This window comes from Hyla sarda, chromosome 9, assembly GCF_029499605.1.
Source record: "Hyla sarda isolate aHylSar1 chromosome 9, aHylSar1.hap1, whole genome shotgun sequence".
Taxonomy (NCBI): Eukaryota; Metazoa; Chordata; class Amphibia; order Anura; family Hylidae; genus Hyla; species Hyla sarda.
The window spans coordinates 5769090-5787682 of NC_079197.1; the positions used below are offsets into that span (position 1 = coordinate 5769090).

Below are 18593 nucleotides of genomic sequence, written 5' to 3' on the forward strand. Positions count from 1 at the left end.
TGCATTAAAGGGGTACTCCGGTGGAAAACTTTTTTTTTTTTTTTAAATCAACTGGTACGAGAAAGTTAAACAGATTTATATTACTTCTGTTAAAAAATCTTAATCCTTCCAGTACTTATCAGCTGCTGTATGCTACAGAGGAAGTTCTTTTCTTTTTGAATTTCTTTTCTATCTGACCACAGTGTTTTCTGCTGACTATCAGAAAGTTGGCACCGAACTTTCATTCCCAATTCTGGCTTCATTCCCACAGCTGGTGCTCTACTATTACATGGACGGCTCCAGCACCGCATCGCTGTCCGTAGGTTATCGGGCTGCACAGAAAGACCAAGTTGTGTTAAAGCTGCAAGGACAGAGGGGCCCCTTGTGGATTCGGGAAAGAGTCTCCTTCTCTCACTCCGCCAGTTCCTTCCAGGTGAGGTGTTTTTTTGCAGTGCTCAGCGTTTGGATCAAACTGTTCCGAACGCAGGAGCCCGTGACCTCATAGCCCCGCCCCCTCAATGCAAGTCTATGGGAGGGGGCGTGGCGGCTGTCACACCCCCTTCCATAGACTTGCATTGAGGGGGGCAGTACATGATGTAATGAGGGGCGGGGCTATGATGTCACGAGCTCCCGACATCGGCTCTAAGTGTTCGGAACATTTTGTTCCAAACACTGAGCAGCGGAGTACCCTTTTAAAGGGGTACTCCGGCGCTTAGACATCTTATCCCCTATCAAAAGGATAGGGGATAAGATGCCTGATCGCGGAGGTCCCGCTGCTGTCACGCCCCCTCCCATAGGTTTGCATTGAGGGGCGGAGCCGTGACATCACAACGCTCCGTCCCCGTGATCGACGGTAATCAGACCCGGAGCGAACATTCTCCGGGGACTGATTTTAATGGGGTGCGGCGTGCAAGCGGCGGGACCCCTGTGATCAGGCATCTTATCCCCTATCCTTTGGATAGGGGATAAGATGTCTAAGCACCGGAGTACCCCTTTAAAGGGGTTATCCAGGATTAAACACTGCTTCTTTCTTGCAAAAACAGCACCAATCCTGTCTACAGGTCGTGTGTGGTACTGCAACTCAGTCCTATTTACATGAATGGAGTTGAACTGCAATACCAGACACAACCTATGGACAGGTTTTTGCTTGAAAGCTATGAAGCCCCCACCCACGGTCAACCATTTATACAGACGTTTTTCTTTGCTTCCCAGATCTTCCTTGAAGGCTCCAATGGCGGCGTGGAGGGGATTGTCGCAGTTGATGATTTGATTCTTTCTCCTGGATGTGAAGTGCAGAGTAAGTTCTGGTTTTATTTTTTTTGAGCTTTTCATATTCACGTCACTTCAAACCTTAAAGGGGTACTCCGCTGCTCAGCGTTTGGAGCAAACTGTTCAGAACGCTGGAGCCGGCGCCGGGAGCTCGTGAGGTCATAGCGCATTGACCCCTATTTATCGTCCCTTTGGCTGCTGACAGTTCATGAGGAGGGTTCACAGTCTGTAATATAAATATTAAAGGGGTACTCCGCTGCTCAGCGTTTGGAACAAACTGTTCCAAACGCTGGAACCGGAAGCGTGTGATGTCATATCCTCGCCCCCTCAATGCAAGTCTATGGGAGGGGGCGTGACGACATCATGATGGGGCGGGGCTATGACGTCACAAGCTTCTGGCTCCAGTGTTCGGAACAGTTTGTTCCAAACGCTAAGCAGCGGAGTACCTCATAGGTGGTGTGAACCCAGCCTTACACTGGACAGGATACCTCATAGGTGTGAACCCAGCCTTACACTGGACAGGATACCCCATAGGTGGTGTGAACCCAGCCTTACACTGGACAGGATACCCATAGGTGGTGTGAACCCAGCCTTACACTGGACTGGATACCTCATAGGTGTGAACCCAGCCTTACACTGGACAGGATACCCCATAGGTGGTGTGAACCCAGCCTTACACTGGACTGGATACCTCATAGGTGTGAACCCAGCCTTACACTGGACAGGATACCCCATAGGTGGTGTGAACCCAGCCTTACACTGGACAGGATCCCCATAGGTGGTGTGAACCCAGCCTTACACTGGACAGGATACCCCATAGGTGGTGTGAACCCAGCCTTACACTGGACAGGATACCCCATAGGTGTGAACCCAGCCTTACACTGGACAGGATACCCCATAGGTGGTGTGAACCCAGCCTTACACTGGTCAGGATACCCCATAGGTGGTGTGAACCCAGCCTTACACTGGACAGGATACCCCAAAGGTGGTGTGAACACAGCCTTACACTGGACAGGATACCCCATAGGTGTAAACCCAGCCTTACAATGGACAGGATCCCCATAGGTGGTGTGAACCCAGCCTTACACTGGACAGGATACCCCATAGGTGTGAACCCAGCCTTACAATGGACAGGATCCCCATAGGTGTGAACCCAGCCTTACACTGGACAGGATACCCCATAGGTGGTGTGAACCCAGCCTTACACTGGACAGGATACCCCATAGGTGTGAACCCAGCCTTACACTGGACAGGATACCCCATAGGTGGTGTGAACCCAGCCTTACACTGGACAGGATACCCCATAGGTGGTGTGAACCCAGCCTTACACTGGACAGGATACCCCATAGGTGGTGTGAACCCAGCCTTACACTGGACAGGATACCCCATAGGTGGTGTGAACCCAGCCTTACACTGGTCAGGATACCCCATAGGTGGTGTGAACCCAGCCTTACACTGGACAGGATACCCCATAGGTGGTGTGAACCCAGCCTTACACTGGTCAGGATACCCCATAGGTGGTGTGAACCCAGCCTTACACTGGACAGGATACCTCATAGGTGGTGTGAACCCAGCCTTACACTGGACAGGATTGACCCTAAATATCCAGACCCTGTGCAGTCCCATATAATATATATATATCTTTGGAGGGGTACTCCACTACTATAAAACATAATGTACCTGATAGGGGATAAGTGTCTGATCACAACATCAAAGACTGTAAAACAAAAGGGAATCCGATGCCTAAAGTACGAATAACCTGTCCCCTGTGCCTTCCCTATAACCCCTTCTAATCCCGGCTACTCTCCCTGTAGGGTGAAGTTAATATTTAGGGTTTATCTGGACACACACTAGGGCACATCCATCATGAATTAAACTAATTAACGGGGAACTCCGGTGGAAACAAGTGCAAAACAAATGTTTTCAAATCAACTGGTGCCAGAAAGTTAAACAGATTTGTACATTACTTCTATTAAAAATTCTGAAGCATTCCAGTACTTATCAGCTGCTGTATAATACAGAGACATTTGTGAAGTTTATTCCAGTCTGACAACTGTGCTCTCTGCTGACACCTCTGTCCGTGTCAGGCACTGTCCAGATTAGAAGCAATACCTCTCCAGCTCTGGAGTTCCTGACACGGACAGAGGTGTCAGCAGAGAGCACTGTGGTCAGACTGGAAAAAAAAATCACAAATTTCTCTCTAGTATATCTTTAGTTTAAGCAGCTGATAAGTACTGGAAGGGTTGATATTTTTAAAGAGAAGTAATTTACAAATCTGTTTAATTTTCTGGAGCCAGTTGATTTGAATTTTTTTTTCCCCCACCGGAGTTCTCCTTTAACTTCAAAACCACGAACCCTCTAACCCAGTGTTTCAACACCAGTGTGACTCCAGCTGTTACAAAACTACAAATCCCAGCATGTCTGGACAGCCGTTGGCCTTATGCTGAAGCTCGATGTCAAGGGTGTTCAACCTGCAGCCCTCCAGCTGTTGCAAAACTACAACTTCCAGCATGGGCATACTGGGAGTTGTAGTTTTGCTTGTATTAAGCAGATACCATTGGCAATCTCCCTCCTGTAATGGCCGAAGGCTGTCCGGGCATGCTGGGAGTTGTAGTTTTGCTTGTATTGAGCAGCTCCCAGTAATGGAATCATTCTATTTTGCAGGTGGATCTTCGGGATGGAGCATATCCTCACCCCAACAGGATGACGTGATGAGGAAAAGCGAGAGAGAAGCTTGTCAGGACGCACCTGGTAGGACTGGCTTAGATACAGCACAATCTTACTTTAGCTTATAGGGAATACATAGTACAGGGCCTGACGCATGGTGATCACTCTCAGCCCTGCTAGCGATGATGACGTGAAGCTTCTTAGCCATCTCCTCTGTTTATAGATAACTTATTATTTACAGAATTATATGACTTTGAGAGCAGTAATGAAGGATGGACGGATATTAGTATTGGGGCTTCTAAGTGGGGGCAATCTACTCAAGGTAAGACCCCCATAACTGGTTCCGATGCCTCCTGCGTATGTGTCTTTTCTTTTGCTGCGTAGTATTTAAGACCTGTGCCCGTTTTATTTCTTTTTATTCATTCACATTGCAGCCTCCTACCTGACTGTGCTGAAAGCAGAAGGGAATGTAAAGACTGAAGCCCATACTCGCAGCCCCCTCCTGTGCCCAACCGGACCCTCTTGTGTCCTCAAAATGACGTATTACCTTCATACAGGCCCCGCAGGTAAGTCATTGTTGCTGGTGCAATTTGGACAGGATAAGCCCTGTCAATGTGAAAATGTAGTGCTCATCACAGATACTGCAGTCCGATACTGGCTATAAAGGGGTTAAACACTTATGACTCACCTGCTGGGACCCCCACTCATCACAGAAATTAGGGTCCCGTGTCCTCTGTGTCAGTGGAGCAGCGGTTGTCTATTTTCTTTGATCCTGTTATTCACTATCCACAGGATAGGGCAGTGTTTTCCAACCAGGGTGCCTCTGTTTACAACAGCTGGAGGTTCCCTGGTTGCGAAACACTGAAATAGGGCGATAACAATCAAAAGTTCTGACCGCTGGAGGCTGCAATCTCAATAACTAGGACGCAAGTCTTCTTTGGAGTGGCAGGTAGGGCATGCGCTTGTGGAGTGGCGGGTAGTGCATGCGCAGGTGGAGTGGCGGGTAGTGCATGTGCAGGTGGAGTGGTGGGTAGTGCATGCGCAGGTGGAGTGGTGGGTAGTGCATGCGCAGGTGGAGTGGCGGGTAGTGCATGTGCAGGTGGAGTGGTGGGTAGTGCATGCGCAGGTGGAGTGGCGGGTCGTGCATGCGCAGGTGGAGTGGCTGGTCGTGCATGCGCAGGTGGAGTGGCAGGTCATGCATGCACAGGTGGAGTGGCGGGTCATGCATGCGCAGGTGGAGGGAACGATCGTGCATGCGCAGGTGGAGGGGACAGTCGTGCATGCGTGCAGGTGGAGTGGACGGTCGTACATGTGCAGAGGTGGAGGGGACGGCCGTGCAGGTGGAGGGGAGAGGTGGAGGGGATTGACATGCATGCGCGCAGGTGGAGGGGACGGTCGTGCAGGTGGAGGGGACGGTCGTGCATGTGTTCTGCCGCTTCATTCATTCTTTATGGGAGCGTCTGGAAACAGCCAAGTGCAGCGTTTGGTGGCTCCAAGAGAGAATGAATGGAGCAGGCGTGCGCATAGACGACCCGCCACTTCACCTGCGCATGCGCAAACCACCCCAGCAGTTTAACCCCACTTTGAATAGAGGATAACTTTGTCAGATTGGAGCACTCCTTTAATGCACACAAAATGTCCAATGTCCATCCTAAGAGTCCTGATCTCCTGTTCTAGGTTTCCTCTCTCTATACGTGTGGGATCCACAGCTCGATACGCACTCACATGTCTGGCAGAGCCGCGGCGAGAGGAACGACACGTGGAAATCCGTCCTGATCACTCTGGGGGAGAGACCGCAAGATTTCCAGGTACCGGATGAGAAGCTTCTTTATTACCACATTGCAGATTATACCCGCGGCATTAAATGGGTTATAATGTACCTGTGGATGGAAGCAGGTGAAGTAGAGCTGCCCTTTAACCCCTTTTTCCTGCTCACCTTTTAAAAATAATAATCCTTTCAGTTTTGCACCTACAGATCCATATGATGGCTTTTTTTTTGCGTCACCAATTCTAATTTGTATCATCAGTCATTTTACCCAAAAATCTACGGCAAAACAAAAAAAGATAATTGTGCGACAAAATTGAAAAAAACTATTTTGTAACTTTTGGGGTCTTCCGTTTATATTGGGGGTTTCCATTATCTTTATTCTGTAGGTCCATACGATTAAAATGATCCCCTACTTATATAGGTTTGATTTTGTTTTACTTCTGGAAAAAATCATAACTACATGCAGGAAAATGAAAATGTAGAAAAATGTCCTTCTGACCCCTATAACTTTAAAATTTTTTCGTTTATGGGGATGTATGAGGCAAATTTTTGAATTTGGAATTTTTTTTTACGTGTACGCCATTGACCATGCGATTCAATTAACAATATATTTCTCTATCGGCTCCATTGGGGGGACAGACTTGCTGTCTCTAGGTGACACTATGGTGATAAAAAAAGTCGGCTCCTCCCAGCAGGATACACCCGCCTTCAGGCTCTGAGCTAGTCAGTTTAAGCTTAGTGTCTGAAGGAGGTGGACGGGTCTGGTTTTCTCCAGTCCAGGTCTTCTGATTTTTTGTTTTCCTAGTTAGGGACGTGTTCGTTTTTTATTCCTTTTCTTTTCTGTTTTCAGGTGGGGACTCAGGGACTCCGGTTCCCCGTTTCCCCATTGCGAGTGAGGGGGCACAGACATTGTGTATATGCGCTGTTAACCCCCCCCCCCCCTCGCCAATGGTCAGCACTTGGGTGGTACCTCACGGGTCCGGGTCCCCCTATTTCCCTGCTCGCCTCGCTCGCACGTAGCAGCCAGGCGTGACGCAGGTAACTAAAGCTGACTGAAGACTTCACTGAAGACTCCATTAGGTAAGTTCTTCTGACTTAGGTAAGTACTTCCCCTTTTCTCCATAGGTACGGACTCGCAACAGCTGGAGACCCCCTGTTTTGTTTTGTCACTAAGGTGGTTTCTCCTCCCTCAGTGGATCCACCAGTTTCCCGGATCAATAAGGCGACTGCACTGCCTCCCCTTCGGTCTAGCCACGGCTCCTCGGGTCTTTACCAAGGTCCTTGCGCCGGTGATGGGCCTGTTGCGGACGAGGGGTATCTTGGTGATACCCTATCTGGATGGCTACCTGGTCGTCTTTGCACACTTTTTACAAGGTTTTACCGGGTTCATACTTTCGCATCGGCTGATGCTACCCTGGGGCGTAAGGTGTTGCAGGTGGCAGTGGATCAGCCGTCTGCCTGATTACTTATCTGCCCACCGAAGGGACGGCTTTGGTATGTCCCACTGTCTGTGTCCCCCAAAGGAGCCGATAGAGAAAAGGAGATTTTTTAACACTTACCGTAAAATCTCTCTCAAAGGATCCATTGGGGGACACAGCTCCCGCCCATTTTTGGGTTTTTCCTTTGGTTCTCTGTCCGAGGGTGTGTTCAGTTCTGTTTTTTTCTTCTGGTTCTCGGACAGTTTTGGGTTTTTCCTTGACCTATTGGTCTCCTCCTATTGCTCTGGAACTTAAACTGACTAGCTCAGAGCCTGAAGGCGGGTATATCCTGCTGGGAGGAGCCAACTGTTTTTGTTGCCATAGTGTCACCTCCTAGAGACAGCAAGATACACCCACTGTCTGTGTCCCCCAATGGATCCTTCGAGAAAGAGATTTTACGGTAAAAAAATCTTCTTGTTTTTTTTTATAGTTTGGGCATTTACACACGTAGTGATACCACATATGTTTATATTTATTTTTATTTACATATTTTTTATTTATTTTTTCATGAGAAAAGGGGGATGATTCAAACTTATTAAGGAAAGGGTTAAATCATCTTTATTAACTATGTTTTTTTACACTTTATTTTTGCAATCTTATAGCCCCCATAGGAGACTATAACATGCAGTACATTTATTGTAGACACTGATCAATGCTATGCTATAGCATTGCATTGATCAGTATTATCGGCGGTCGATTGCTCTTGCCTGGATCTCAGGCTTGGAGCAATCAATCGCCGAACCGGCAAGGAGGCAGGTAAGGGACCCTCCTCGAGCGTCCAAGCTGATCTGGACATTGCGGTGGTCCCGATCAGCACGACTGAGCTGCCGGGAATGTTTTTTTTTTACATTTTAGATGCTTCGATCAACTTTGATCACCGCGTCTAAAGGGCTAATACGAGACATAACCGTGATCAATGATGTCCGGTATTAGCTCCGGCCCTGGCTACCATTAGCCGCCGGGACCGACCCCATATGAGCGGGCGCAGGGCGTACAGCTCTGGCCCCTATATTCCAAGACGTACTCAATGCGGCAGTGACGGTCAGTAACCATCCACAGTGGTGACAGTGATTGGCTCATCAGGCTCTCATTGCCAGTTTGTCTTTCAACATGGCGGCTGGAGCGATTAGTGGGAAGACTCGGGCGCCATTCTGGAGATCACAGGGATGCTAGTGGTCAGACCCCCCACCAATCAGATACTTATTCCCTATCCTGTGACTAGAATTTTTAAAGGGGTACTCCACTGGAAAACATTTTCTTTTAAATCAACTGGTGCCAGAAAGTTAAACAGATTTGTAAATTACTTCTATAAAACAAATCCCAATCCTTCCAGTACTTATCAGCTGCTGTATAATACACAGGAAGTTATTTTCTTTTTGAATTTCCATTCTGGCTGACCACAGTGCTCTCTGCTGACACCTCTGTCCATTTTATGAACTGTACAGAGCAGGAGCAAATACCCATAGCAAACCTCTCCTGCTCCGGACAGTTACTAAAATAGACAGAGGTGTCAGCAAAGAGCACTGTGGTCGTGACAAAAAGGAAATTCAATAATAAAATAACTTCCCGTGGAGCAATACAGCAGCTGATAAGTACTGGAAGGATTGGGATTTTTTTTAATCGAAGTCATTTTCAAATCTGTTTACCTTTCTGGCACCAGTTGATTTAAAAGAAAATGTTTTCCAGTGGAGTACCCCTTCAAAAGCTGGATTAACCCTTTAAAGTCAGCCAAACCCAATGATTTCGGCAGAACCGGTCAACCATGTAATGTTTATAGAGGCCTCCCAACTTTATCCTGATGTCAGGGAGGAGAGGGTGCTGCCATTTTGGATTTCCAGCCTGACCGATTCCTTTCTTCTCAGATGAGTCCGCCAGCAACTTTTGCCCTTCTTCTCATACAAAGCACATGGACGCTCGATTGACTCGACAATTGAGCGTGCATGTATACTAAGAGGAGGGAAGGGGATCTGGATAGTTGGAAAACAAACATTTGCAATGTTTCCCTAACCAGGGTGCCTTCAGCTGTTGCAAAACTACAACTCCCAGCATCCCAGGACAGCCTTTGGCTGTCCGGGCATGCTGGGAGTTGTAGTTTTGCAACAGCTGGAGGCACACTGGTTGTGAAACACTAGTGTAAAGAGTCCCTGATGGATCCTGGGATATTTTGACTATATGTGACCCGTCTGTCCGTACTGGATGATATAGCGCTTACCATCTCTAGAGGGCAGTAGTGAGCATCTGATTTTGTTCCTGTTTTTAGTTGGTGCTGGCCGGAGCGGTGGACCCCGGACCTTCGCAGAATTGGAGCGCCGCAGTGAATCGGATACAATTCCTCGACTGTGGGAACAAATTGGCCGTTAGTACAGGTAACAAAAGTGAACACACAAAACTTCTGCTTGTGTTCAGATTGGCATGGCCAGCAATAGAAACACTGAGGGCCACGGCCATTATGCTCAGGGGCCCGTCCAGCTATTATCAGAAAATTGCTGGATGTCTTTGTTGCCCAGATAAACCTAGCGTGCATGTGTCTAAGACAGTCTTTCCCAACCAGGGTTCCTCTAGCTTTTGCAAAACCATAATTTCCATCATGCCATTGGCCGTCCAGGCATCCTGGGAGTTTTAGTGTTGCAACAGCTGAAGGCACACTGGCTGTCCAGGCATGCTGGGAGTTGTAGTTTTACAACAGCGGAAGGCATACTTGCTGTCCAGGCATGCTGGGAGTTGTAGTTTGTCAACAGCTGAAGGCATACTTGCTGTCCAGGCATGCTGGGAGTTGTAGTTTTACAACAGTGGAAGGCATATTTGCTGTCCAGGCATGCTGGGAGTTGTAGTTTGTCAACAGCTGAAGGCATACTTGCTGTCCAGGCATGCTGGGAGTTGTAGTTTTACAACAGCGGAAGGCATATTTGCTGTCCAGGCATGCTGGGAGTTGTAGTTTTGCAACATCCGGAGGTCCACCGGTCGGAGGCCACTATAGTAGGTGTTCTATGTACGTTGCATATAAACATTACGGTATATTTTTCTGTATGTTCTAGAGCCGGTGACTTGTAATTTCGAGACTGGGCTTTGTGGTTGGTATCAAGATGCAACAGAGGAGATGGACTGGACGTTGGGGACTTTATCTGACCACACAACAGGACAAGGTGGGCCCCTCAGCCCTGTCTGGGCCCTTGTCTGTCCTCTGGGTTTCCTGGCTTATCATGGCGGCACTAACGCTCCTATCTGTCACAGGTCATTATATGTTTGTGGAGGGAGCGTCGCGCTGGGATCGTGGTACAAAGGCTCGTCTGGTGTCCTACCCCCAAAATACAACAGCGGACACCTCCTGCCTGTCCTTCCACCACAGGATGTTTGGGCCGGACACAGGTAAGGACATTACACCCCAGTCTGTGCCAAATCTCACCGTCCCCAGGTGTATACATCCATCGGCAGGCTGTTACTTACGCCAATGTATAAGATACAGACTGTTATGTTACTATTAGGCTCCCACTGTTTTGTTACTGTTTACCTGTACATAGAATAGCGTCTACTACATTATTCCATACATCAGGTTAGGACCCTCAACCGCAGATTCCATCATATTTGGGAAGAATAGTACAGCAAATAGGGTAACAACAGACACCACATGAGAACCCAAAGGAGCACATTGTAAGTAAATGGGCCGTCGGGTACCATTGTATGACAGAGCACTGCATTGGGGTTTCCATGGAAACTGTGATATCACTTTTTGTAGGGTAGACAGGGGTCACATAAGCGCCTGATTGGTCTGCGGGCCCCATACACGGCTGTGATGTCCTGTGTGATCTGACTGGTCTGCGGGGCCCCATACACGGCTGTGATGTCCTGTGTGATCTGACTGGTCTGCGGGGCCCCATACACAGCTGTGATGTCCTGTGTGATCTGACTGGTCTGCGGAGCCCCATACACAGCTGTGATGTCCGGTGTGATTGCTATCACAGACAGCAGGAGGTTTTTCAGCAGTTTGCTTTACAGCAGCTCTGTGGGATCGGACCTGACAGGCTAGTTTTCGCCCCCACACATCTTTGAGCCTTGTGCCCTCATGACCCCCGTCCCTGGTCACTTGTTGTCCTTCCTTGGATACTTTTGGTCGGTACCAATCATTACATTCCAGGAACACCTCACATGACCGGCCGCTCCTGAGATGCTTTGACCCCCGAGTCTACACTATTCAGGTACAAAAAGAAAGAATCCAAACTGACACCAATTCACGTAAATGGCCCTCACGGCTACATAGTGTCTAACAAGATCCTAGTTTAAAGGGGTACTCGGCTGCTCAGTGTTTGGAACAAACTGTTCTGAATGCTGGAGCCAGCGCCGGGAGCTCGAGATGTCATAGCCCCGCCCCCTCATGATGTCACGCCATGCCCCCTCAATGCAGTCAGTGCATATACTTTAGCAATACAGGTAAAGAGTACAGAACATGTAATACCTCCCTGTACTGTAGGGGGCGCTACCAGACACCAGTCAGTGCATACACTTCAGTAATACAGGTAAGGAGTACAGAACATGTAATACCTCCCTGTACTGTAGGGGGCGCTACCAGACACCAGTCAGTGCATACACTTCAGTAATACAGGTAAAGAGTACAGAACATGTAATACCTCCCTGTACTGTAGGGGGCGCTACCAGACACCAGTCAGTGCATGCACTTCAGTAATACAGGAAAAGAGTACAGAACATGTAATAACTCCCTGTACTGTAGGGGGCACTACCAGACACCAGTCAGTCCATACACTTCAGTAATACAGGTAAAGAGTACAGAACATGTAATACCTCCTTGTACTGTAGGGGGCGCTACCAGACACCAGTCAGTGCATGCACTTCAGTCATACAAGTAAAGAATACAGAACATGTAATACCTCCCTGTACTGTAGGGGGCGCTACCAGACAGCCAGTCAGTGCATACACTTCAGTAATACAGGTAAGGAGTACAGAACATGTAATACCTCCCTGTACTGTAGGGGGCACTACCAGACAGCCAGTCAGTGCATACACTTCAGTAATACAGGTAAAGAGTACAGAACATGTAATACCTCCCTGTACTGTAGGGGGCACTACCAGACAGCCAGTCAGTGCATACACTTCAGTAATACAGGTAAGGAGTACAGAACATGTAATATCTCCCTGTACTGTAGGGGGCGCTACCAGACACCAGTCAGTACATACACTTCAGTAATACAGGTAAAGAGTACAGAACATGTAATACCTCCCTGTATTGTAGGGGGCGCTACCAGACACCAGTCAGTGCATACTCTTCAGTAATACAGGTAAGGAGTACAGAACATGTAATATCTCCCTGTACTGTAGGGGGCGCTACCAGACACCAGTCAGTACATACACTTCAGTAATACAGGTAAAGAGTACAGAACATGTAATACCTCCCTGTACTGTAGGGGGCGCTACCAGACACCAGTCAGTGCATACTCTTCAGTAATACAGGTTTTTTTTCCAGTGAATGCCCATCCTGATTGGTTGCTTCTTCCGGCCATTGACACGTTTGACAGATCAGTACTGTCCGTACATTGTATGTTGAGTCTGGTTTCAAGTTACAACGGTCCAGAAAAGACCATTGTATGTTGAAACTATTGTAAGTTGAGGGATCACTGTACTGGTTAACCCCTTCACCAGGTATAGACTAATGCTATGACAAGATAGGTGCTCCCAGGTATAACAATTGTTATTCTCCTCTGGTTGCTCGGCTTATTATCTGAGGTCCTCACATTGTCCAGATTTGATCAGTTTTTGTCTTCCAATAAAGTTATATATTTTGATATAAATGGTGTAGTGTGAACTGTTGGGTGTCACATCACTATTCGCCTCAGATCCTCGCTCCGGTCAGTACACGACTCATTTCCTTCTTGCATTGGGATTCAGGTTCTTTAAACCTATTCAGTAAATATGATGGCGGAGAAGAGACTTTACTATGGACCAGCACAGGAACACATGGGAATCGGTGGCACCGGGAAACCGTCACACTCACCAACAAGAAATACCAGGTATGTGATTATATGTGAACACACTGGGGGCGCTATTCTACATATTAGGGGAGATTTAGCGCAACCTGTGCAGAGGAAAAGTTGCCCATAGCAACCAATCAGATCGCTACTTTCATTTTGCAGAGTCCTTGTTAATAATGAAAGAATCAATCTGATTGGTTGCTATGGGCAATTGAGCAACTTTCACTCTGGACAGGTTTTGATAAATCTCCCCCATTGTCCTTACAGTGGGGATCAAAAGTTTGGGCACCCCAGGTAAAAAGTTGTATTAATGTGCATAAAGAAGCCAAGGAAAGATGGAAAAATCTCCAAAAGGCATCAAATTACAGATTAGACATTCTTATAATATGTCAACAAAAGTTAAATTTTATTTCCATCATTTACACTTTCAAAATAACAGAAAAAAAAATTGGCGTCTGCAAAAGTTTGTGCACCCTGCAGAGTTAATATCTTGTACTACCCCCTTTGGCAAGTATCACAGCTTGTAAACTCTTTTTGTATTTTTCCTTCTACTCGTGAGATGTTCCCTGTGCCACTGGCTGCAATACAACCCCAAAGCAAGATTGATCCACCCCCCCATGCTTAACAGTTGGACAGAGATTCTTTTAATTAAATTCTGTTCCCCTTCTTCTCCAAACATACCTTTGCTCATTCCGGCCAAAAAGTTCCATTTTAACCTCATCAGTCCACAGAGCTTGTTTCCAAAATGCATCAGGCTTGTCTATATGTTCATTTGCAAAGTTCAAACGCTGATTTTTGTGGTGAGAACGTAGAAGAGGTTTTCTTCTGACGACTCTTCCATGAAGACCATATTTGTACAAGTATCTCTTTATAGTGGAATAGTGTACCACAACTCCAGTGTCTGACAGAGCTTTCTGGAGGGATTGTGCAGTCAAACGTGGGTTTTGAATTGTTTTTCTCACAATCCTGTAAGCTGTTCTGTCTGATATTTTTCTTGGTCTTCCAGATCTTGCTTTAACTTCCACTGTTCCTGATGACTGCCATTTCTTAATTACATTCCGAACAGAGGATATTGACATCTGAAAACATGTTGCTATCTTCTTATAGCCTTCTCCAGCTTTGTGAGCGTCAACTATTTTCAGTTTCAGATTTCTAGACAACTGCTTAGAAGAACCCGTGGTGCTGATTGTTGGGGCAAGGTCAGATGAGTCTGGGCATTTAAAACCTTTGAGATTGACATCACCTGATCTCCCCAGATGATGATTGAGAACAATCCATGACACTGGCAGGTCTCAGCTTTGCAAAGGGGGCAGTGCATGTTATAAATTCTGCAGGGTGCACAAACTTTTGCAGACGCCATTTTTTTGTTTTCTGTTATTTTCAAAGTGTAAATGATGGAAATAAAATGTAACTTTTGTTGACATATTATAAGAATGTCTAATCTGTAATTTGATGCCTTTTGGAGATTTTTCCATCTTTTCTTGGCTTCTTTATGCACATTAATACACATTTTTACCTGGGGTGCCCAAACTTTTGATCCCCACTGTACATTGATTCTTATATCATTGCTCGGGCTCTAGCTGATCTTTGAAGCTGTGCGCGATGGCTCCGTCGGCCATATTGCTATTGATGACATCACTGTGATGAGCGGCGCCTGTGAACCCCCCACCCGCTGCTCTTTTGAAGCTGGAGCCTGTGGCTTTTCTTCTGAAGGACAATATAAATGGAGTTTACATCAGAACATCCAATTCAACCACCAGACGGGGCCGCCCCATGATCACACCCTACAGAGCTTTACAGGTAATCGGGGCCGTAACCTTTGGCATCTGCATAGACAATCTCTGAATGTGACTGTAGAGCAGTGGTCTTCAACCTGAGGACCTCCAGATGTTGCAAAACTACAACTCCCAGCATGCCCGGACAGCCGTTGGCTGTCCGGGCATGCTGGGAATTGTAGTTTTGCAACATCTGGAGGTCCGCAGGTTGGAGACCACTGCTGTAGAGAAACTACTATGTAATCTTGTCCTCCTCAGGGCATTACATGGTGGTCGACACCAGCTCCACCAACCTGCCCAGGAAGGGGTCTGCGCTTCTATCGTCCAGTGTGTACAATGCCCAACCGGATGAGGGCTGCCTGAGCTTCTGGTACTGGATGGAGGGCACCGACCCAGGTCAGTATACTGTACAGCCTCACTCAATGTCAGTTGTTACCAACCAGTGTGCCTCCAGCTGTGGCAAAACTACAACTCCCAGCATGCGTGGTCATCCTACGGCCAGCTGGCGAATCACTGTTTTATGTATAACTAGCTGAATACTCGGCGTTGCCCGGTTTTTCCTTCCTAATCCTTTTTCGGGAGGAAAATAAACAAAGGAGGAAGCTTTTGATTTCATATCCCGTCCTCATATATTGTTGTCATATCCCAACCTCATATCACGTCCTCCTATCCTGACCTCCTATCCCGACCTCATATCCCATCCTCCTATCCCAACCTCATATCCCATCCTCCTATCCCGTCCTCATACCACGACCTCCTATCCCGGTCCTCATACCACGACCTCCTATCCCGTCCTCCTATCTCGGCCTCCTATCCCGGCCTCCTATCCCAACCTACTATCCCGACCTACTATCCCGGCCTCCTATCCCGTCCTCCTAACTCCACCTCATACCACGACCTCCTATCCCCACCTCCTATCCCGTCCTCCTATCTCGGCCTCCTATCTCGGCCTCCTATCCCGACCTCCTATCCCGGCCTCCTATCCCGTCCTCCTATCTCGACCTCCTATCCTGTCCTCCTAACTCCACCTCATACCACGACCTCCTATCCCCACCTCCTATCCCATCCTCCTATCCCGACCTCCTATTTATCATTGGCTTTACACCACTTCAATGTTCTAAATGTCCCTGCAAATTTTACGCAATTGCATTTTTTGCGCAATTTATTTGCACAGTTTTCTACTGTTTGCGGCACCGTACCCTACTTTTTGCAGTGGAGCTGTATTTATTATTTGCGCAAATTATATGTAGAAGTTTTTTTTTTTTTTTGTGCAAACCTGCACCACCTAATAGGACACGTACAAAAGTGTCAGATGTCGGAGCACAAAGCTTAAAGCAATCTCTGCAGCATTTTGCCCAACTTCTGCAATACACTGCTCAAAAAAAATAAAGGAAACACTTAAAAGGGGTACTCCGCTGCTCAGCAGCTGGAACAAACTGTTCCAAACGCTGGAGCTTGTGACATCATAGCCCCGCCCCTTCTGTTGTCACGCCCCCTCAATGCAAGTCTATGGGAGGGGGCGTGACGACTGTCACGCCCCCTCCCATAGACTTTCATTGAGTGGGCATGACGTCAGAAGGGGGCGGGGCTATGACATCATGAGCTCCCAGCTCCAGCGTTTGGAACAGTTTGTTACAAACGCTGAGCAACAGAGTACCCCTTTAAACACAATGTAACTCCAAGTCACTGACACTTGTGTGAGATCCCACTGTCCACTCAGGAAGAACACTGATTGACAATCAATTTCACATGGAACAGACAACAGGGGAAATTATAGGCAATTAGCAAGACACCCCCAATAAAGGAGTGGTTCTGCAGGTGGTGACCACAGACCACTTCTCAGTTCCTATGCTTCCTGGCTGATGTTTTGGTCACTTTTGAATGCTGGCGTTGCTTTCACTCTAGTGGTAGCATGAGACGGAGTCTACAACCCACACAAGTGGCTCAGGTAGTGCAGCTCATCCAGGATGGCACATCAATGCGAGCTGTGGCAAGAAGGTTTGCTGTGTCTGTCAGCGTAGTGTCCAGAGCATGGAGGCGCTACCAGGAGACAGGTCAGGACATCAGGAGACGTGGAGGAGGCCGTAGGAGGGCAACAACCCAGCAGCAGTACCGCTACCTCTGAGCAGGACGTTTGGCATTTGCCGAGAACACCAAGATTGGCAAATTTGTCACTGGCGCCCTGTGCTCTTCACACAGAAAAGCAGGTTTACACTGAGCACACATGACTGAGTATGGAGACGCTGTGGAGAACGTTCTGCTGCCTGCAACATCCGAGATGAGATCCTCAGACCCCTTGTGAGACCATATGCTGGTGCGGTTGGGTTCCTCCTAATACAAGACAATGCTAGACCTCATGTGGCTGGAGTGTGTCAGCAGTTCCTGCAAGAGGAAGGCATTGATGCTATGGACTGGCCGCCTGTTCCCCTGAATCCGATTGAGCACATCTGGGACGTCTCGCTCCATCCACCACAGACTGTCCAGGAGTTGGCGGATGCTTTAGTCCAGGTCTGGGAGGACATCCCTCAGGAGACCATCCTCCACCTCATCAGGAGCATGCCCAGGCGTTGTAGGGAGGTCATACGGGCACGTGGAGGCCACACACACTACTGAGCCTCATTGGGACTTGTATTAAGGACATTACATAATGTTGGATCAGCCTGTAGTGGGGTTTTCCACTGTGATTTTGAGTGTGACTCCATATCCAGACCTCCAGGGGTTGATACATTTGATTTCCATTGATAATTTTTGTGTGATTTTGTTGTTCGCGCATTCAACTATGTAAAGAGGAAAGGATTTCATACGATTAGTTCATTCAGGTCTAGGATGTGTTATCTTAGGGTTCCTTCTTAGGGTTTTTCACTTATCTCATCCAGATGTAATATGGGGTAGATGTCGTTCTGATGCTTTATTTTTGTCTTTTCCTTCTGGGCTGTGATCGTCAGGGACTCTGATCGTGTTTATGGAGGATGACAATGGAAAGAAGAAGGTGAAGAGAGAAATCCTGAGGATCTCTGAGGCCATGCCAGGCAGCTGGCACCATGGGAGCGCCGCCCTCCAGGCCAAGACGCAGTGGAAGGTAACACAGACTCCAGGTTTAACCCTGTGAGGGGCTCCCTAGCCATTAGGCTCTGTTCACATGACGATTCTTCGGACATACGACAGACGTATCCAGAGGGCTGTATTCACCCTTTGTATACCAGAAGAGTCTCTGTTTGGTATATATCAGGGTAGTAAGTGTCTGTGTATCTTTTAAACCTGCATGTAACATGTGAAGTGAACAAAGTTTGTCTGATGTAATTGTGAAGGTACAGTTTAACCCCTTAGTGCGCTCACTATGATGTAACTGGTAAGGATTAAAGGGGTACTCCACTGGAACGCTGTTTTTGCGCTCCGGGGGTTGGCCACGCCCCCTCAATGCAAGTCTATGGGAGGCCTTCACATCCCCATCCAATAGACTTGCATTGAGGGTGTGTGGCTGTGATGTCACGAGGGGGCGTGGCCAACACCCACAGCACGGAAACAGCGTTTGGAACAAATAAAAAAAAGTTTACATTTTTAGAAAGTTTCCACCTCCAAAAGGGGTACTCCGGTGGAAAACGTTTTTTTTTTTTTTTCTTTTTCTTTCAATTCAACTGGTGCCAGAAAGTTTAATAGATTTGTAAATTGTTTCTATAAA

The 18593-nt window shown here is 47.5% G+C and overlaps 1 protein-coding gene across 4 annotated transcripts in view; it reads left to right on the top strand.

Annotated features, from left to right (window-relative positions):
• MAMDC4 (MAM domain containing 4) overlaps nt 1-18593 on the top strand; it is a 44497-nt gene that overhangs the window by 18437 nt on the left and 7467 nt on the right. For all 4 annotated transcript variants that reach the window (XM_056538181.1, XM_056538182.1, XM_056538179.1 and 1 more), the window contains 13 exons: nt 251-412; nt 1192-1276; nt 3913-3999; nt 4157-4237; nt 4350-4481; nt 5593-5723; nt 9422-9527; nt 10197-10304; nt 10393-10527; nt 13057-13178; nt 14720-14939; nt 15173-15310; nt 17860-17993. In XM_056538181.1, the coding sequence (XP_056394156.1) occupies nt 251-412; nt 1192-1276; nt 3913-3999; nt 4157-4237; nt 4350-4481; nt 5593-5723; nt 9422-9527; nt 10197-10304; nt 10393-10527; nt 13057-13178; nt 14720-14939; nt 15173-15310; nt 17860-17993 (1641 nt within the window). The remainder of the gene's footprint in view (nt 1-250; nt 413-1191; nt 1277-3912; nt 4000-4156; nt 4238-4349; nt 4482-5592; nt 5724-9421; nt 9528-10196; nt 10305-10392; nt 10528-13056; nt 13179-14719; nt 14940-15172; nt 15311-17859; nt 17994-18593) is intronic.